At 55.7% G+C, this 21,005-nt stretch overlaps 1 protein-coding gene across 1 annotated transcript; it reads right to left on the bottom strand.

The window, feature by feature from the left end:
* Positions 1–866: 866 nt before the first annotated feature.
* Positions 867–8,856, bottom strand: DGCR6L (DiGeorge syndrome critical region gene 6 like). The gene is made up of 5 exons (XM_074844204.1): positions 8,707–8,856; positions 8,442–8,602; positions 7,431–7,531; positions 3,648–3,788; positions 867–1,785 (listed from the first exon to the last, which is right to left on the bottom strand). Exons 1-5 carry the CDS (start codon positions 8,838–8,840, stop codon positions 1,702–1,704), a joined length of 621 nt encoding a protein of 206 aa, XP_074700305.1. The 5' UTR covers positions 8,841–8,856; the 3' UTR covers positions 867–1,701.
* Positions 8,857–21,005: the final 12,149 nt, after the last annotated feature.

Below are 21,005 nucleotides of genomic sequence, written 5' to 3'. Positions count from 1 at the left end.
AGGTACCTCTCATCTCCAGCTGCACTCCTGTGGGGAGGAAACACCCACCCGTGATGGCAACAGGAGGGGGCCTCAGCCCTGAATTTGCAAAAGTCTCAGTGGTCCTTGTAGCTGCTGATCTTCAGTGTTTGCCTACAGCAGTGGGCAACTCCTCCACCACCACCTTGCCCTGCCAAAAGGCCACCCACAAGCTCTTCCAACACCTTCGCAGGTTTCCTCACTTTAGCTGGTTCTCCAGCTCCACAGCTGGCTCGCTCCAGCTTCAGTGACCTGCTTTCATGGGAACACAAGGGCTCACAGCACCTTGGTACCAACCCATCGCCCAGCCTCAGTGCTGAGCAGCATACTGAATCTTCTCACGCTGCCTTCTGCTGCAAAGAGAGATTGCTGCAGTAACAGCAGAGGATGCAGCCAAGAGCGAAGTTACACAAAGGAGATGTCTCCCAAACATGAGCCTTGCTCTGGGAATGCCAGAACACCCTTAAACAGTGACCTGGGGGGAATCAATGCCCTTCAACACACAACGGCCCAAGTTTTTGAGCCACCCCCAACAGCTTCTCCAACTTGAACTTCATACGTGAAGAGCAGAACTGCTTACAGACTCTCCCTTGCACCATCCTGTTCCCTACAGGCAGCCATGGCACCACACCTTTCTTACATACTTGGAGCAATCTTTTACCAAATTTTCAGCAAGTGCCCCAACTCCTTCTGTCCCCTGAAGATGCGACTTGGGCTCTCGGGGTCATCAGCTCAGCCCTGAAAGGTCTCGGAACCACTCAAGGTTCCCCCCCAGCTTTAACCTGGCACACCCCAACCCCCACACTCATCAAGCAGGGAGGAGACAAATGTAATCACAATCATTGACATTTAGAGAGCTGCAGCCCCAGAAGGCAGGACAGAATATTTTATTTCTCTTCATTCGGAAACTGGTTTAAAGTAACAAAGCAAAAGCTCTCGATCCTTCTCTGCTTTCCGAGTCGGGAGGGAACACTGCGAATGTCACAGTCCAGTAACGGTGGGCAGAGGCCTGAAATCCTCCTTTAATAAAGCCAGGGCTCTTATCTACCTAGAGGTCTCACTGGGAAGGGTCTGTCAGTTCAAGAGGCTGTTTTCTGCCTCAACACACAGAGAAGCATCTTCTTGTAGATAAACCTTGAACTCTTTTTTCCCAGCTGCCAACCATCTGCCATGGCGAGGCGGCACCGGATGGCGAGTCCGCTTCGCTTCCCAGTCTGACGGGGCAGCTGCTCCCTCTCCCATCCCCTGCCAGAGACACTCACTCCTCCTCCTTGAATCGGAAGAGGAGATCGCACTGCTCACCCACTGAGCTCGATTCACCCTAGCTCAGGGTCACCCATACGCAGCTAGGCTGGGTTTGCAGCCTCGGAGCCTGGCCCTCTCTCCCCTGGCTTAGCAAATAAATGTACATGCAGATGAACATTCTCCATCACCTCTTGTTTTAGCAAGACCTGCAGGACACATCTTGCTCCGAGGACCAGAGAGGCAGTCTGATGCTCCCCAGCCACCCCCCTGCTCTGGGAGTCTGCTTCACCCAGCTCTAAGGTTATCTAAGGGCCTCAGCTATTTCTTCTACAGCCAGTAGCTTCTTCCTGACACAATATAAAGCAAATGCATTAACAGTCTATTCTGTAGAGGGAAGTCAGAAGAAAACTCTGGGAAGTAAACAGCAGATTTGCTCATTCAGGAAAAAGCCTTCTCCGACTCGGATTCCTTCTGTTGTAACTTCCGAATCAGTTCCAGTAAATTCATCTGTAAAGTCAGCTCCTGCAAAGGAAGAGACATTTTTGCAAGGATAAGACGATCCCATTCCCTGCTGCAGGAAGCAGAAAGGACTGCCTTGTACCACCCACTCAAGAGCCACTAATCTTCAGGGAACAAAAGAAAAAGCATGCAGATACAAACCAAAGGCTTCATCTTGTTTAAGCATTTCTATAAAATTCAGGTCAGTAATATCTTGATGGATCTGCTGCAAACTGCAGCTGTCTTAGGAACCCCAGAGCTTTACGATTCATTAAGGATTTAGAAGGGTTCTTTTTTCTTGACCATGGTTTAGTGCGAAGTGCCGTGAGGGCTGGCCAGTTGCGCAGGTTTCCCCTTCTGGAGCAGCCTCCAGGAGTGGGGCAGCAGCATCCCCCTGCCCACCCACAGCCACACACCCCAGAGGAGTTTCTCTGGGTCAGCACAGCTCCCTCCCCTCGTCCTCCAACAGGACCTTCAACACCCTGATCCTTTTCCAGCACAGGCAGGCAGGAAGCAGGAGGGATTGCTTTGGGTGCTAAGCGGAGTCTAAGGCATGTGTAACACACTGCTGTGCTGGGGCCTCAAATTTCCTCTGGGTATTTCGTTCCCCTTCAAAAACTCCCTTTTCCATGACTGTAATCAAGTGGAGACCACTGCCTCCTGCAGTCACCAACATCAGCTCACGGCTTCCTTACCATCTGCTTGTTCTTCACTCACATTTAGCTCACCAGCCATTTAGCACACAGACTACACGGTGGAGTAGCTAATTCAGCGAAGCCTGCTCTGTGACTCAGACTTGCAGACATTACATTATGGAAATAAAAATCTATTTTTGTAAAAATGTGGCAACTGCATAAGCAGGCATCTTATACAACAGACTGAAAGGAACCACATCGGCTGATGGGAAACGCACGGAGAGCAGATTCCAGCAGTGATTTCTTATACGATGGTGGCATTCACAGGTACAAGCCAAGGTCTGGGTCTGGTTTGCCAGCTATCGTAAAGGCAAACATAAACAAAACCCAGCAAATAGGAACCCTGCTAAGGGTTATTACTTACAAAAATAACATAAAAGGCAGGGGCAGGAAGGGAGAGAAAGAACCGCTTTCATTATACAGATGAGGAATAGCAGCACAGGAAAAATAAGAGGCTTGTTCAAGGTTACACAGCCAGGAATTGTGTGGGCTTTAGAAAATGCCTGTTTAACTAACTTAAAGCCATCTTTTCTCACTAGTAGGTCTTTATCAAAGTGAAATTTAATCAGCTGAAAAAACAAGAGTTAAGAACAGTCTGTTTCTGCATTCCCTGCAAACTTCTGCGGCCTTACAATGAGACTTTGGAAGTTTTATTTTTTCATTCCTGCGGTGGCGTTAAGACAACAGAGAAAAACCCAGGCAATTGCTCACAAGTTTTAAGAGCAGATGCACTGGGGAAACCAAGAACAATTTTCTAATCACAGTCTGAGATCATCATCTCCAGTAAGTCACATGCAAGGATTAACAAGATGCCTAATAAAAAGGCTTCTGAAGGCAATTTGTACAGCTAAGCGAGGTACAAAAGTGATAAACCTACACAGCCACTTATTTTAGTATTATTCAAGAGTCACAGGACTGCAGGCTGTTGGCAGAGCGTTCCTTCCCTCCACACTGGGAAAAATATTGCAGAAATCTGGGGATGTTGCGCTGTCTAACGGGCTTCCGCTCCTTCATTCTGAACCTGGTACCACGTCCGCCCAGGGCATGTTGCCCATCAGCTGATGAGGCAAAGGATGGATCATTTTTTCTGACCGAGTGATTCAGAATTAGCTAAGAGCAAGGTTTTTTTAAAAATAAAGATATTAACACAAGAGTACTGTCAGATCCTACACTCCCTGCCTAAACACTAACCTGTGGGTTGGTGGTGATGTAGAAGCCAGACACCCCAGCCTTCTCCAGAGTGCTCTGTTGGTCTATCACTTTTTGGTCCAGTTCCAAGACTATCTTCTCATCCATCATTCGCTGCTCCTCTCGAATTCGTTGCTCCACAGCCTGAAAAAAGATAACCGTCAACAGGAAAAAAAAAAAAAAAAAAAAAAAAAGAGTGGAGTATCTGCCTTCCTCCTATCTTTTTCTCATCTCTAAGTCTAATGAAACCAGAGAGTGACTAGACCCTGAAGCACTCCTGCTCTGAAGAGTCCCAAGGACAGCAGAGGGCAGCAAGCACAGCCCCAGATCTTACCTCCTCCCCTTGCCTAGCAAAGCTACCACTCAAGAAAGTGCAGGGAAAGCACTGGGAGCAGCCCATGCTCAGTGTGTTTGGAGGCCAGGAAAGAAGATAAGTGCAGGGAAAGCACTGGGAGCAGCCCATGCTCAGTGTGTTTGGAGGCCAGGAAAGACCACGAGCAACAGATCAGTATCTGAACGACTTCTCTTGGTAAGCTGCAGGTTATGGCTGAGCACTCCAGCGGTATGGGCTCAAAAGAAGTCCTCACAGGACTGGTGAGGCTGAAGAAAGATACGGAGGAGTAACAGAGGCCACCAAAGCTCGCCAAGGGGCCAGCTCAGACGCCTTCCTAAGCCTCCATGTTCCCTGGACACTAAGACACAGAGCTGTAAATCACACCCAGATCCCATTTAGTCAAAGGAGCTGAACCCCTCAAAAACCTAACTTTACAACTGGAAAGCCAGTTTATTTTGTATTGACACCAGCAAGCTGAAATCTCACTTGGGACTACAGTGTGCTGGGCTTCTATTTTTGGCAGACTGAGAACATTATCCAATGAGGCTAAATAGCCCCAACCAGGAGAACGCAGCTCCTCCCACCCTGCTGACATCTGCCTAAAGCTCAGCAGAGAAATGCCTGCATTGCCCCCGAAGAAGAAATGGAGCATAGAGACCACACGCTACATCAAAAGCACGCTGGAAATCAGGAGTGGTGGGCGTGTTGCAGGAGCACCTGGATGATCTGCTAGCTGCAGAAAGGGGTACTGCTCTGGAGGAAACCCCAACCTACCAGAAACCCTGCCAGAGGGGAGAGGAGAGCAGAAGGATTGCAGAGGATGAGGAGAGCCCAGCTCAAATAAAAAGCCACATGTTTCTGGAGGTGAGACAATACAACCTTACCAGACTGCACTGAGCAAGACACGGGGGAAGTCAGGAAGCATCAAATCCCATCTAAATACAAAGGAAGCCTCATTCTCTTGCAAGAAATAAATGACACAAGCTTCAACGTTTTACTCGTGCAACGCTGCCCCTTTGTAACACAGTAAAGAGGCACGTGTTTAGCTGGAAATGTTCATGGGGGTGGGTTATCCTGACTGCACAGAAGTCACAAAGCCTGGGATTTCCTACACCAGTGGCTGGTGGTTTAAAAGACCTGGGCAGATCCATCCAAGAGGGGAGCCGAAAGCCTGCGTGCTGCTACAAGTCCTGGGGAAAAGCCAGAGTTTGAATGACAGAGGTCTCAGCCCTGGACAGTCTGGAGAAGAGCCGAGGTTTGTCTAAGCACAGACGTATCAGTAGTTGTCTGCAAAAGGCTTGAGCTAAACGAAGAGCAATTATTACTGACATGGAGCAGGAGCTCCCTCATGTAACCTTTCCTGGATGTACGTACGGCAGTCAATTCGCATCTTCTTATGTTTTTAGTTACGTCCATGGGTTTGAGAAAGCTTCGCAGAACTATATGGTATTAAGGAAGAATTGCCTCCTTCACTACGGGATGCTAGTGAACCTAAAAAAGCTGTCCTTGTGCTTCCTTCAGTCTAGGGGCTCATGTTCTTTGTGGAAGATATGAAGGACTCAAACCCCTCGTTCCCCAAACACACTCCTTTCTCCCAGCCACCCTGGGGGAAGGAGGCGGCACCACACCATCACCTCCTTCACTTACTGTGCTTGACAAGTGACTTTTCATGGGTTTGGAAAAAACAGATAGTGTTTTTTTCAAACATACAAATAACACACTGCTTAGGGCTGGCATGTGATTCTGGGCTACAGAAAAGTGCCAAAATCCTGGAGAAAACTAAGGCTTAAACAGAAGCTTTTACTTCAGCATACAGGTGACCCTGTATGAGAGGCATGGGTTTCAGTAAGAAATCAGACATCTAAAAACTACATCTTGTATCACCTCTCCCGGGAGACCAACCCCAAGCTATCTTGTGGAGCTGGTCTTTGAAACCTTCAACCACACAGGGCAGCTCTGACTAGACAGGTACCAGGTTACAGAGATGATCGATCTATTCCTGAAATGCTCTACAGCAGGAATATCAGAAGATAAAAAAGGGAAGAAGTAACTCTAGTAACATGTGGCAGAGGAAACAGAAGAGAAAGGCAGGGGGAACGTGGAAGGAAGTAGGGAGAAGTTGCCCACCATGTAAGACAAGGAGAAATGACCCATGTGTGGCCCACTTAATGAGTGAATACAATGCTGGAAACACTTTAAAACAGGCAGTATAGATTATTCCTTGCTGCAAGTATAAGCTAGAGACAGGGACAGGTAGTAGAGGCCCAGCCTGGCTTTAGTCACCTTAACACAGAACAAGGGACGTGGAAACACCAAGACAAAAGACCCAACAGCGAGCGCTGATGTGGTGCTCGTCATGGGCAAAGGTCAGGAACGAGCCTGTATTTAAACAGTTATTTGTTTGCCTTACGTGGAGTGAAATAACTTCCCCCCTACATTTAAATTGCGTTGATTAAGATAACTAGCTACTTGCAATTTCCTTTACCTTATAAAACTGCCTCTATCTTATCAGCAATGTACAGATAAGTCCTTTGGGACCGAACCTACTGCTCGTGCTGAAGTGCTTTTCTCCACATGCCTTGGGATGCTTGCAGAAACTATTTCTATACTTACATATCTCCTTATCGGGGCTACTAAGTAAAACGTGTTATTTTTTGACTATTCTCTGCTTTCTGCTTGCTATGGTGTAATAGCAGGTTTCACGTACCTTCTCCGTGTTTTCTGTCAACTTGCTCTATTTGTACCCAGGCTTCAGCCTGCCAAATAACGAGGAATCATGAAGGCATAGCGGGGAACACCGCTCTTTCGGAGTGGGCTCCTAAACTTCCACAACTCCCAGATCACGCCTCGACTGCAGCTATCCTAGATGGCAAGAGCCTGGGCCCCCAATCTTAGAATCACAGAATCACTCAGGTTGGAAAAGCCCCTCGGGATCATCAAGTCCAACCCTCAGCCCGACTCTACAAAGTTCTCCCCTACCCCACATCCCCCAACAGCTCATCCAAACGACCCTTAAACACACCCAGGGATGGTGACTCCACCCCCTCCCTGGGCAGCCTATTCCACTCTCTGACCACTCTTGCTGGGAAACATTTTTTCCTCATGTCCAGTCTGAACCTCCCCTGTTGCAGTTTAAAGCCGTTCCCTCTCGTTCTGTCACTAATCACCTGTGAGAAGAGACCAGCACCAACCTCTCTACAATCTTGGGGGGGACAAAGGGCAGAGCAAGAGGAGGGGACCCCCAAGTCAGGGTGAGGAACTCAGGGCTGCACTAGCAAGGCCAGACAGGACGGCTGGTGGCTCGCAAGGCGGCAGGGGGTGACTAGTTAAACCCTCCAGAGATGCTGCGATGCTCCTGTGACGCAGGGGTGGTCCTGCTGTGAGCCCCCCCTGGGGAAGGGACACGACCCCTGCGCCAGGGGAGGGCTGTGCCCGGCCGGGCCCCCCCTCACCTCCATCTCGCGCTGCTGGGCGGCGCGGAGCAGCGGCAGGTTGTGGGGCCGGCAGCACTGCTGGGCCTCCTTGTGCCGGTGGAAGAGCTCCTGCTTCAGCCCTGCGGTGGGACGGGAGCGGGTCAGGGCATGCCGGCGCCACCGCCCCCCTCCTTCCCGCGTGTCCCCCCCCTCAGTGTCACCCCCACTGCCCCCCCGTGGTCACATCTCCAGCTCCTGGATGCCCTGAGCCAGCCTCCTCTCCACAGTGTCCCCATCACCCCCTGCACCGCCTGCTGTCCCCCCCAGTGTCCCACGACTGCCACCCAGTGCCACCCCACAGTGTCCCACAACAGCCCAGTGCCCCCCCAAGGTCCCACGACTGCCACCCAGTGCCCCCCTCCCCAGTGTTTCACAACTGTCCCCCAGTGCCCCCCCAGTGTCCCACAACTGCCACCCAGTGCCACCCCACAGTGTCCCGTGACTGCCACACAGTGCCCCCCAGTGTCCCATAACTGCCACCCAGTGCCCCCCCCAGTGTCCCACAACTGCCACCCAGTGCCACCCCACAGTGTCCCACAACTGCCACCCAGTGCCCCCCTCTCCAGTGTCCCATGACTGCCACCCAGTGCCCCCCCAGTGTCCCACAACTGCCACCCAGTGCCACCCCACAGTGTCCCACAACTGCCACCCAGGGCCACCCCCAGTGTCCCACAACTGTCCCCCAGTGCCCCCCTGCCCAGTGTCCCACGACTGTCCCCCAGTGCCCCCCCAGCGTCCCACAACTGCCCCCCAGTGCCCCCCTGCCCAGTGTCCACGACTGCCCCCCCGTGTCCCTCCCGCAGTCGCCCAGCACTACCCCCCGAGTTCCCCCCCCACTACGTCCCAGGCCTCCCTCAGTGCTCCTGGCCTGTGCCCCTCCGTGCCCCCCCCCTCGCCCAAGTGCCCTGGGCCTATCCCCCGCCGCACCCCCCCGCCGTGTCCTCACCGCCCGCACCCCCGGTGCCCCCCCGTGCCCCCCGCCGGGCGCACCGCGGTGCTCGCTGTGCAGCTGCAGGCGCTGGCTGTAGAGGTTCTTCTCGGTGAGGTGCTGGATCTCCAGCAGGCCCTGCACGATCTCGAAGACGGTCCCGTCCAGCAGCGCCAGCGCCAGGTCGCTCAGCGTCGTGTACGAGAGGCGCTGCTGGCACGGGCTGCCGGTACCGGCACCGGGTCAGGGCGGGCCCCGGCACCGGGTCAAGGCGGGCCCCGGCACCGGGGCAGGGCGGGCCCCGCCGCCGCACCGCCCTCCGCTCACCTGGGCAGCGCCTTCACCAGCGCCTGCAGCTCCGACAGCAGCCGGTAGTGCCGCTCCTGCTGCCGGGACAGCTGCTCCGCCGCCGCCTCGTACCCCCCGGGCCCGCCGCCGCCGCCGCCGCCGAACCGCTCCATCGCCCGCCCTGCCCCGCACTGCGCATGCGCGCGCCTGCGCCCCGCCACTCCGCGCCACTGCCCGGCCACGCCCCCTGCCACGCCCCCATGCCATGGCCACGCCCGCCCCCCCGACACGCCCCCAGACTCTGGCCCCGTCCCGGCCCTGGCGCCCTTGGAGCTCGCAGGCGTGTGCGCAGCTTCCCCCGCAGCTCCCCCCGCAGCTCCCCCCGCAGCTCCCCCCGCAGCTCCCCCCGCAGCTTCCCGCGCAGCTCCCCCCGCAGCTTCCCGCGCAGCCCTCCGCGCAGCTCCCCGCACATCTGTGGCGCCGTTGGCGGGGCTTTGCTGGCGGTTTCTCTCCAGCCCATCCCGTGGGGCGCGCGGGGAGAGCATCTGCAGGGTGTCCCACTGCTCGGGCTTGAACACCGTTAAAAATGTTTTCGATGAATTCACAGAATCGTCTTGGTTGGAAAAGCCCTTGAAGCTCCTCCAGTCCAACCATGAACCTCACACTGACAGTTCCCAACTCCACCAGATCCCTCAGCGCTGGGTCAACCCGACTCTTCAACCCCTCCAGGGATGGGGACTCCCCCCCTGCCCTGGGCAGCCCATTCCAACGCCCAACAACCCCTTCTGCAAAGAAATCCTTCCTAAGAGCCAGTCTGACCCTGCCCTGGCGCAGCTTGAGGCCATTCCCTCCTGTCCTGGCGCTTGTTCCTTGGCTCAAGAGACTCATCCCCCCTCTCTGCACCCTCCTTTCAGGGAGTTGGAGAGGGCGAGCGTTTCAGGTGCTGTCTGGCAGCTCTCGAGTTACCGTACAGGGTGACTTGACCAAAAATGTGGTGACCCCCACCATCACCAGCATCGGAGGAATTTCACTCTCCGGGTACTTGGCTTCATGGTTTCACTCCAACCCATGAGCTGGGGACCGTTCCCCACAGCCACCACCCCGGAGCAAAACCGGGCAACGCCTGTGCATTCACTGGGGAGCCCTGAGAACGGGCGAAATCGGCTGCAACGATCCCTTCGAATCCCTTAAAACACACGGACTTTATTAAGCGTGTTTCGACTTCAAACACACCGCTGGTTTCTTTTCGTGAGCGCTCCGGTGCAGGTAATGAGATCAGTGTTCAGCGCAGGCCAAGCTGCAAATTCATTTCAGTGGCACACATGAAAAGGTTCCTGGCTTGAATTAGCAAAATGAAAGATCCACTGAAATGTATTAAAAATGCCTTAAAAGTATTGGTTTTAATATGACTTCAAAGCCTACAAAAGCTGCGCTGCCTGCTTGAGGGGAGGAGAAATGGGCATGTTAGAGAAGGACACAAAGCATCCCCAGGCAAATGGGGCATCCCTAAAAGATCCCTGAATATAAATTGCCCCCCTTTTTTTTTTCCCCAGTGGGTTGCCTCGGATTTCCATCCAAGAATCCCCAAATCCCAAGTGCTGGAGAGGCTTTGGGTGGGCTGATTGCCTCTGCTTCTGGGCTGCTTAGACTGCTGCCTTGTAGAGTTAACCCTGCCGCGTCTGTCTGTCCTGCCCATCCCCTGCCTGCTCTTTCCCCAGCTGGGCAGCAATGGCCCCATGAAATGGCCACCCCGTATTTTGAACAGGCAGATCACCCCAACCCCATCCTCGGGAGCTGCCAAGAGGTTTTTGCTGGAGCTGTTGGAGGCAGAGCCATGGCACAGAGCCTGGGTGGCTGCCGCCTGCTGAGCTGCTGTGGAGGGATAAAAAGGGTCTTTTAATTAAAAGCTATTAGGCATGCTGCTCAGCTCCAGCTGGGGCGACACAAAAGACCAGGAAAAAAGCATCCCCGACACTTTGCCATCTTCTGCTGTGAAGATCTGATGGCAGCTTTTGCTAAATATCTTTCTCTGGGCATCACCTGAAGCCAGAGTTTTGCTGTCACAGGGTTTCACTGTGCCAGGGTATTCCCCCGGCAGTACAACCCAAAATCCCTTCAAGCAGCCGTGGATGCTTGGGTGTGGTGGCCAAGACTTCACCTGGTACTGACACAGGACCGGGCAAGCTGCCTGTCCCCCACATGGCTGCCTGCACTGCTGAGGACCTAAATGCAACCTGCCTTGTCCCCTCCAAGTGTCACATCCCCATCGGCACGGCAGGGAGCAGACCCTTGCCACCTTCACCACTCACTGGGGCTTCTGCTCTCTTCCCAAGGCTGCTCTGAGGGGGGAGTTGAAGCTCAGTGGTGTCTGGGCATGGGAAGTATTGTCGTGACAGCAGACCCTGAGCATCAGAGTCTTGGCCCTGGCCCTGAGCAGCACCAGACTAGAGGGGAGAGACCGTGCATGAGGCTCGGAGAGCCTGCATGGTCATGAGCCATGCGCAGCGGCTGTGGGGTGCCCGTGCACCCCTGCAAGCAGAAAGTGGGGCAGCCAGGGAGACAAGGGGCTCAGCCCAGGGAAGGGGGGAGCACGTTCCCAGGGACACGCTCCGTCAGTGCCAGCAAAGGAGCAGGGCATGATCTGGTGCCTTTGCATCCCTACTGAAGGCGTCACGGCTGAGCTGGTGGAGGGAGGGGGACGCCGGGGCCTCTGCTCCAGTGCGGACATTCCTCTCCCTTCCTTTGTGCTGCAGGAAATCTGCGCTTCCTCCCTTCCCAGCGCTGCTCCCCGCTCAATCGCTACCAGATGTGGGTCCCATGCGCTTCTCATTAGCCCAGCAGGCTCCGGGCGCTGCCTTCTGCAGGCTGGCGGGCTGGGGCTTGCAAAAGCTGGGCTTTTGGGGGACCTGGTGCAGATATCTGAGCTGGTGTGCACACCACAAGGTAGCTGGCCCTGCTTTGCAGAGGCCTCGTGCTGCCTTCGTTGCAGGGCCAGGATGCTGGTGGTGATGCAGGGTGCACTCGCTGCGGCGGATGGAACTGGAGCTGGGGGACAGGGTGCTCCTCTGGGACCTTCATGAGTGCATGGGGACAGAGGGGACAAGGGGCTTTGAGTTGAGAGAAGCAGCTCAGTGAGCTGAACTGCAGCTGGGTTGCCTGCTGGGACAATCTGCAGCCCCCAGGTGGGAGTGTGGGGGATGCACATTGGGACGGGGGCTGGAGAACACGGGTGACCCGGGTGTGTCCCCCCATGCTCCGTATGCTTCAGGTGGTCCAGGCAGGGAGCACATAAATGGTGTGTTGGAATGTGCATGAGGCTCCTGGGGCGTGGGCTCAAGTTGGGGTGGGGGGGTCCCTGACCAGGTGACGGTGTCTGCTCCCCAGGACCTGCTAGCACCCAGCAGGAGATCATGGCAGCTGGACCCAGGGGCTTGAGAGCCCAAGCAACCCTGCACTTGGCTTGTTAAGTTTCAGGAAGAACCTTAACCTGAGCTGGATTGAGCTACAGAGGGACAAACAGAGTGAGAAAGCTCCTTCTGTCCTTCCTCTCCCTGCCATCCCCACCCAGGTGAGAGGGGCTGGGGAAGAGCCCAATGGGACTTGCACATGGTCCCACCTGCTCCAGCTGCCACTGGCCCATGTACATGGAGCGATGCACCCCGCTGGGCAGGATGAGGCCACGTTTGGGTGCTAATGGCCATGGGGGGCCCGCACCGGGGAAGCGGGGTGCTCCTTGCCTTGGCACAGAGGGAGCTGAGGGTGGTCCTGGCCTGCTGTTTCTTCTTGAGCCCCCAAACCAACTGCAGGGCTTTCCTGACACTGCTGGTGCAGAGGTGGGTGGTGAGAAGCAGTGGGACAAGCAACATGGAATGGAGCTCATGCTCCGGCATGGGACATGCAGGGACATCCAGAGGGGCAAAGGACTCTGCTTCCCACTGCACCCCCGAGCGAAGTGTCCCCTGTGGGGTTCAGGCTTCCTGCACTCACCTGCAGGAACAGTATCTCCCAGGATGGACAGATTTGCAAAGGTGTGCACTGCCATATAGGGCAGAGATGCCTGGATGCTACTTTCCCCCAAAAGGCACATTTGCAGGCTCAGAAATGCTGGAAAACACCATTTTTACAGCCTTTCTGGACCCTGGGTTGAGCAGAGATGGCAGCAGAAGCGGGGCGCACACGTGCGTGGAGCAGGACAGCTTGTTTTTGCAACGGGAGCACATTGCAATTAGGAATAATCCTCCAGGGAAATCCGAGCACAAGCCCATCCACAGGAGAGGGCTGCCTGAGCCTGGTGTCCCCATGGGAGAGCCGCCACGTCACCACAGCTCTGAGTCACCACTCCGGAGCTGGGAGTTCCCCCCGCAGCCGCTCAGCCTTCGGCGAGCGTGGTTTCACCAGGCAGCCAGCTGTCACCGAAAGAGGCCGATGCACCGCGGCTTTTGCGCCAAATGTGGCTTTATTGCTTTTACCGTGGGGCCGGGGACAAGGCAGCATCATCCGGGGCTCACGCCAGGAGCTGGTGAGCATCCCACCAGCGGCTCTGCTCTCCGTGGCACAGCTACGGGTTGGGTCAGCTGTGCTGGAGCCAGTGACGCGACAGCAGCTCAGCCCAGGCCATGGTGCATTCCGTTAGTCCCTGGCTGCTACCCGAGCTGAATCCAGGACGCTCCTGGAGCAGCAAACCCCACAAGTCCAGGTCTCGGGGTGGTTCCTCTCCTCGGGGTTGGATCCTGCTCTCTTCACCTGGCTTAGTTTGGATGGTTTCCCTGAGTATCCTCCAGCTCCTCCTTGGATCCTCCAAGAAGTGCACCAGCCCTCTGCACCCCCGGGGAAGAGGCTCCAGCACCAGGTCGCCAACTCCATCCTGCACTGGGTGTGTGGTCACCCACCATGGTGGCTTTGCTGCCTTTCCCCTCCTTTTTCGGGCACTTTAACCTCGTGTCTGACTTCAGCCTCATGCACGTTCGTCCCCTGGGCAAGGGGAGAGTGTGGGTGGGACTGCAGGAGCCTCACGGCCTCGGGCTCACCGGATTTATTCCAATTTAAACACTGCGAAGTAAAAGTGTTTCCCCCGCTCTGGCCTCTGGAGCTGAATATCTGAACGGGAATTTCACCCCCGAGCTGCAGCTAAAATAAGATCTGGATTGAGGTGGTCGCTGGCTCTTGGTGGTGCTGGGTGAAACCTCCATGCTCCCTTCATGACTGGCTGCTGATGTAGCCAGTGGAACAAGGGCTACTGAGCTGGAAAAGCTGGGTTTGACCTGCCAGGAGGAGCATGCATCGTTGGAAATGTGTTGGAAAACATGGCCGGGCTTTGGTTGTCTGCGCTGAGCATCCATGGGGACTCAGAGGAGATGCTGCACGCACGCGTCCTGACTGCACATCCTTCCCTGGGAGGAGACAAGGATGCTCAGCCATGGCCAATTTGTGTTAGTTGTGGCTCAGCAGCCCAGGAATCTCCTTGTGTCTCCACTCCCTGCAGAGCAGAGGGGTTGTCAGAAGGTCTGTTTGGCACGGGGTGACACGTCTATACCACCCTGTGGACAACCCAGTTCTGCCTGGCGAGCCTGGGCTTGCTCTGGGCAAGGGTCTGGAGCTGCTTCCCCACACGCTGCTGGTGGGGCTCCCAGCCGCCCGGCGTGGGGGCTCTCGGGTCGCTGCAGGGTGCTTCGTACCTGGGAGGGAGGTGGGGGGAGAGAGAAGTGCGTGGGCTTGGCCGGGAGTTCTGTGCAGGGGCCATGGGCTGCAAGGGGTGAAAGGGTGCAAAGGGTGAAGGGATGCAGCAGGCTGCAAGGGATGCGAAGGGTGCGGTGGGATGGGAGGGATGCAGCGGGCTGCGAAGGATGCGAGGGGTGAAGGAGCTGCAGTGGGCTGCGGAGGATTCAAGGGTACAGCGGGATGCAGAGGGTGCAGCAGACTGCAAAGGTGCCACTGGATGCAAGGGGTGCAAAGGGTGTGGTGGGATGCAGCAGAGGGCAGGCAGCCCCGTCCAGCTGCCCATTTGCCAGCTGTGCCCCTCTGTTTCAGCAGCCTGACTTTTGGGGACCCAGAAGTTCATCAGTCACCCAAATTTGTGGGTCCCATCTTCTGGGCTAAGGGCCGCTCTGGGCATCCATCTTGCTGTACCCCCGCCGTCACCACGCTAGCAGGGGACAGTTTCAGGCCACACTCCCTCCCCCTAAGGATATTTTCAGGGTCTTCAAGCCTCCTGGGAGGACCCAGCCCCCGTCCCAGCGAGGTGACTGCTGCTCCTCACCTGCAGACAAGGCGCTTATCCAGCCCTGCGCCCCGACCCGTCGCCCCTGCATCCTGCGCAGCTCTGCGGGGGGGTGGGGGGGAGCGCGGCCAGTCCCCGGCAGCAGCCGAGGCCGATCATGTGGCTCCTAATGAAATCCAGATCCTGGCAGAGCGATGACATTGCGCCGTGATTTGTGCTCCCACACAGACTAAACAAGGCCGGGTGCGTTACGGCGCGCGGCCGGGCCAGTGCAGGCGCGGGGATAAATCAGGTAGCGGTGGTGCAGATGCCTCTGCCTATCTTCTGCCTAATTATTCTTCCCCTCCTGCTCAAAGTGCTCAGATGCAAGTGCACTCGTGCTTTCTGTGCAAAACCAGGGATTTTTCCCAAATGATGCCAGACGAAGCTTCCAGAGGCTGCAATAAAGGCTCAGGCTCTTGGATCTGCTCAGGGATGGCTCTGTGTGCTAGAAATGTGTTTGCAGCCCCAAAGCGCTGCAGCTGCTGAGCTTCATCCCTTTGCTCTGCGCAGTTCGTTACAGCCAGGGATTAATTGGTGCTCTGGATCACATGCAAATACTTCCACTACTCCATTGGGTGAGGGAGAGTCTTAAAATGGAGCCAAATTGGGTTTGCTCGGCGGGCTGCCCGGGGAGGTGTTGCGTGCCCACCCGATGCCTGCTAAGCCGGGGGCTCCAGCGAGAGTCCCCCCCAGTGCCCCGAGGCTGCTCAGGGAACAGCACTGTCCCCCTCAAAATGGCACATTCATGTGCACCCCATCCTTTGGGCTGGAGGGTTGAGGGGCTGCGGAGGGTCCCCAATGAGCTGAGGGCACATCCCCAGTTTGAATCCCGCCCTTCAGCTCGGCCCAAGCGATGCGCTGCAGCAGAGGAACATGATGTCAGTGGGGACAAAATGGCTTTAGAGAGGTGCCAGCTCCTGCCTTCAGAGCCTGGAGCTGCTGCGGGGCTCAGCTCAGGAGGGTGCAGGGAGGTCAAGTCCCTGCCAGACACCCTGCTCCCCCAGCAGCTCCATGCTGGGGCACCCCCATGCCTTTGGCTCCCTGAACCCCAGATCCTCAGGGAGACACCCAGTGTGGCGCTTGTTGGACTCAAGGTCACAAAGACCCGGTCTGAGGGCCTGGTGTCGGGATGTGCCTGGGTGGCACTGCCACGTGGCTGGTGGAGATGGGGCTGGCACCTGGATGCTGCAGGCTGGGGGCCCGGCCTGGCCATCCTCACCTTCAGCTCCTGGAGCTTGGATAAATATCTAAGTGTGTATATGTACACACACAAATATATATATGCATATAAAAATATTTTAAAAATAAAAATGTGTATATATATAAAATATGTAAGTATATATATCTATACTTACAAATATATAAGTGTATATATTATGCACTCCAGGAGCATATAGGAGTGTGTGTGTGTGTGTATATATATGAAAATATGTATATGTACACATATAAAAAAATCTACTCCTGGAGTGTATAGGAATGTGTGTATATATATATATATTTTTTTTTACATATATATATGTATTTATGTGTGTGCGTGTATATATATATTAAAAAAATCTACTCCTGGCATATATATTTATATTGATGTCCCGTGTCTTGTGGCATCTTGGGCACAAGGAAAGGCTGCAGCGACAAAACCAGCCCCCTGGCAGCCCTCCATGGGGTAAAAGGGTGCAGACAGCCACCAAAAGGCTCCATCATCCCGTGGGAAAGCTGCAGGTGCTGGTTCAAGGTGTTCATGTCACTCTAGAGCTGGTGGCACAGGGTCCTGGAGCCACTGCCCATGCTTATGGGGACCCCTGGCACCCCGGAGCGCCGGGTGCAGCTTCCTCCTTCCCGCTGGGGGCTGCTGCCAGGGCTGGGCATCCCCCCAGACCGCAGTGCCCGTGGCATGGCCAGCTCCTTCATGACCAGGGCTGGCATCAGGGCTGAGCCCCACCGTGGGAGCAGAGCTGGTGGGCAGAGGGTGGATACGCAAGCAGGAGGTGATGGCCTGCAAAAGGCTGCTAGTTACTGCGACTCAAAAGCCACCGGAGTCCTCCAGGGATGTCGATGAGGTCACTGATGGCTGTGGTGAGGAATGTGAAGTGATTTTGGTGGTGTTGGGGTGGCTGCTCCTCTTTGGCGTCTCAGTCTGTAGGGCAATCCACTCAGCAGCCCCATGCCACCTGATGTCACCCATGTGGCTGGGGGACAGTCCAGTGCCCCCAGCCTGGCCATTCCTGGAGCTGAATGTCCTGGGAAAGGCAACCAGGGATCATTACATCCACTTTTGGGACAAAGAAGGAAAGGGCCATTTCCCTACATACCCACATGAAGCCACTATATGAAGCGTCAGCTGAATATATATATTTACATCCCTATAACCCTGGCTTGTGCTGTGGTGCTTGTGGAGCTCCCCAAGGACCTTGCAATCCCCCCTCCAACATGAAATACCCCTGGCACTGCCGTACCCCCTCCCAGCGAGTGTTGAGGGAGAGATTTCCTATATAATTTTGGGAACTCGTTGTTTCATGTGTGTTTCATTCTCATTGGAGTTTCCCTTCCGAGTTTATTTTTGGTAGGGCCTGGAATAGGAAATGAATTGTTGGCAAGGGGCTCGTTTTTATCACTGCTTGCCGGCCAAGCCAAAACAAATGCGCCGTTCTCCAACCCAACAGCTCCTTCTTCGGTTTGGGAAATTGGGATGAAATGGGAAGATCAGTGTTACAGTGTTGATGGAGGAGAGGATGGGCAACAAATGTCGCTGCACTCCTCTGCTTCCCCCGGAGGAGGTACCAGTGGAGAGGAGGGCTGGTGGCCACTGGACAGGTCCTGCTCCATTGCCGCATCTCCTGCAGCCTCATCCACTGCTTCTCCTCAGCCATGGGATTAGACATCCTCCTGTGATGGCGTTCAGCTGTTTTTCCCTTGAAGTCAAAGGTTTCTGCACATCCGAGAGAGTGGTCGAAAGCAGCTAAGAAAAGCAAGAGTATTTATGCTATGTATGATCTTTCTGGTGGGACTCAACAACTGCAGGGGAAATTGTTTTATGGTTTTCAGCCTCTGCTGATTTGTGGACCCCTAAACAAAGTCCCCGCACCAGTGTCTATCGCAGGGTGCTGTCAGTCAGAGGCAACCAAAGTGTGGTGGTGGGAAGAAAGCCTACAGGCCCTGGCAGGACGCTTGGAAGAGACTCACGCTCACGTTATGCTGAAAAATCAGCCCTTCGTGATGCTGAGGTGTGGCAATGCCTCATCCATTGCGATGGTCTTCATGGCCTGTGGCATCACAGGACATTTCCTGAAGAAGCATCTGACCCATCTGAGCTGGAAGGACCCTGCTGAAAAGAACCTGGAGGCTACGGTAGACCTCAGGTTGAACATCAGCTTGCTGTTGCTCTTCTCCAGCGTAACGCAAAGCCCATAGTGGGGGACGCTGGGAAGGCCATGGGCAGCCACCTGAAGGAAGCTGCTGCCTCTTCACCCAGAATGGTCCAGATGTGGGCCTCCCAGTTCAAGAGGGATGTGAAGAAACTGGAGAGGCCTGGAGGTGGGCTACCAACATGGTCATGGTGCTGGCCCACAGGAGAGGTGGAGGGGGCTGGGCTGGGTTAGCCCGGCCATGAGGAGGTGAAGGGGGTCTGAGAGCAGCAAACAGCTAAGATGATGGAATTGAATCCTTCTTGGTGGTGCTAGATGATATGATGGGGACAACAGTCACCAACTGCAGCTTGGGAGGTTCAGGCTGGACCCCCAGAAGAAAATTCCTCCCCAGGAGGGTGGCGCAGACCTGAGGCAGTCAATGGGAGCTGGGAGATCTCCATCCTTGGAGATTCCCAAGACTCGGCCAGACAACACCACGGCTGCCCTGATGTGATGATTACTGCCTGGTTGGGCTGGAGCATCCAGTGACCTGCCAGAACGCACGTCAGTGTCTGTGACGTGGGATTTTTGCATTTACCAATAGGCTGCTCATGTGCAGGCCTCCTCTGGCTTGCTGGGGCTGTGATTGGAGCCTGTGGATGGGCTCATGCCTGGGTGAAGCTCTGCTGTCCCAGGATAGCCTGGGGACTGGGGTGAGCTTGCAGTGCCCAACCTTTCTGGGGCACCAGCCCCAGCTTTGCTGCCTGCCCAAGTGAGAAAGTGCCCTGAGAGGATCCCGGGGCTATTCCCCAATTCACCATCACGAGCATCACGGCTGGTTCCCCACTGATGTTCTTCAGTGCTGATGTGAAGAGATTTGTAAGGACTACATGATGCCTGTGACAACCTGTTTCCTCTTTAATTGTAGTTATTTTTGCACTTTTGTTGCCTGGATTCAACTCCTTTCCTTCTTTTCTTAACCTATGGGTGTTTATTAGCCATAGTCCCAGACTTTTCTGAGCCCCCTGCAAGCCTCTTCTGTTTCTTCAACAGCCTCTATGGTGGAGGGAGAGGGGTTTCAATGCCAACCCAGCTCTCATAGGCTCAGTGTGCCCATTTTTGCATTGATGTTGTCTGTTTTGTCTCTGGTGACATTGAGCTGATTCATCACCTCCTGTTTCTGCGCTGTGCGATGTCCCAGGAGTAGTTCCAGCTGTCATCCTTCATCTTCCCAAGTGAAACCTGAAGGAAAGGGGAGGGAGAGTGAAGGAACTCTGAAAGGTGGCCAGGAGTCTGCTAAGTGAAGCCAACAAGTCATGTGATGTCTCATCCTTTTATTCTTCAGCTTTTTGCTATGAGATGAAGCTTCTCCAGCCAGTGTCAGATACTGTGCTGGCTCCAGCTCTGTGACGCTGAGCGATGGCAGGGAGCGTGCTGGAGCCCCGTCCCCTCCCGAGTGCCGTGCCAGGCTGGCTGCAGTCCTGGTTCCAGCTGGTCTCATCCCATCCTGGTGTCCACCAGCTGCCTCCATCACCCCTGCGATTGCCCTGCGGTTGGCCTTTTGGTCCGGTGGTCTTCCCCTGGGCCGCTGTCCCCCACTGTGGGCAGACTGAGGATGAGTCAATGGTGGGCATCAGTGCTTCCAGCTCCCCCTGGAGCAGAGAGCCCCGCTCTCATTTCTCACATCAGGGAGGGTCCCCCGCAGCCCGTGGCTCCGGCTCCTCCAGGGAGGGCTGGCGGAGGCTCCGGGTGAGGCTGAGGGAGCCTGGCAGGGGCACAGCCACTGCCCCAGAGGACCCAGCATTTACAGCCCCACAGGCAGCAGGCGCTGTGCCAGCGCCAGGAGCAGCAGGACAGGCAGGGCTTGGCTGCAGCACCGCTGCTTCCCCGCCGCAGACCCGGGCAGCAACACAGCACAGGCAGCGTGCAGGTAGGGCCCAGAGTGTGAGCAAAGCGCAGGCAGAGAGCAGGCAGAGAGCAGGCAGAGCACAGGTAGCAAGCACAGAGCTTGCAAAATGCACGCAGAGATTAAGCAGTGTGCAGGCAGCACACAGGCAACGTGACGGAAGCATGCAGGTAGTGTGCAGGCAGGATGCAGGCAAATTGCGGGCAAGACTGCTCAGGAATCTTTGGCAGAAGCCGTGTGGGAGAAAGCCCATCTTAGCTGGCCCCTGGGCTTCTCCCAGCCTTGCCACATGGCAGCATCATGCCCAGGGCTGCATGGAGAGCCCAAATGCTGCCAGGGCTGGCAGCCCCTTGGCAGGGGGGTTAGGAAGCTGGGGTCAGAGCCCTGCACCCCACTGCCAGCCCCCTGTGTCCCCCCACATTTGTGTGCTAGCACCCTGAACACCCAGCCAGGGGTGCCCAGTGGCCAGAGCTCTCTTGAGTCCCAGGGTCCAATCCTGGCTACGCTGGAGAGGGCCTGAACACAAGACCAGTCTTCCCCACAGGGCTCCTGCCAGGCTGGGGGAGGATGTTGGATACTGGGCGATGAGGGGCTCCTCATCTTGCCCTCAGGGCTGGTCTCTGCTGCCAAGTGAGCACATAGCAGCAGCCATGGTGGGGACCTGCCTCCCCACCCTGCCTGTCACCACCTGCCTGTACCTGCTGCAAGGTCACCCATCTCCCCACTGCATCCCCCTCAGGACTGGGCTGAGCACCTGAGCAAGACCAGGCGATGCCCAGCACATCACCTGCCCACGGGGAGCCTGGGGCATGGAGAGACGGCACCCGCC

Source organism: Strix aluco, chromosome 18 (genome assembly GCF_031877795.1).
Source record: "Strix aluco isolate bStrAlu1 chromosome 18, bStrAlu1.hap1, whole genome shotgun sequence".
In the NCBI taxonomy this organism is placed as follows: Eukaryota; Metazoa; Chordata; class Aves; order Strigiformes; family Strigidae; genus Strix; species Strix aluco.
Note: the sequence above shows the minus strand (reverse complement) of the source record. Positions and strands in the feature narration are given on the sequence as shown.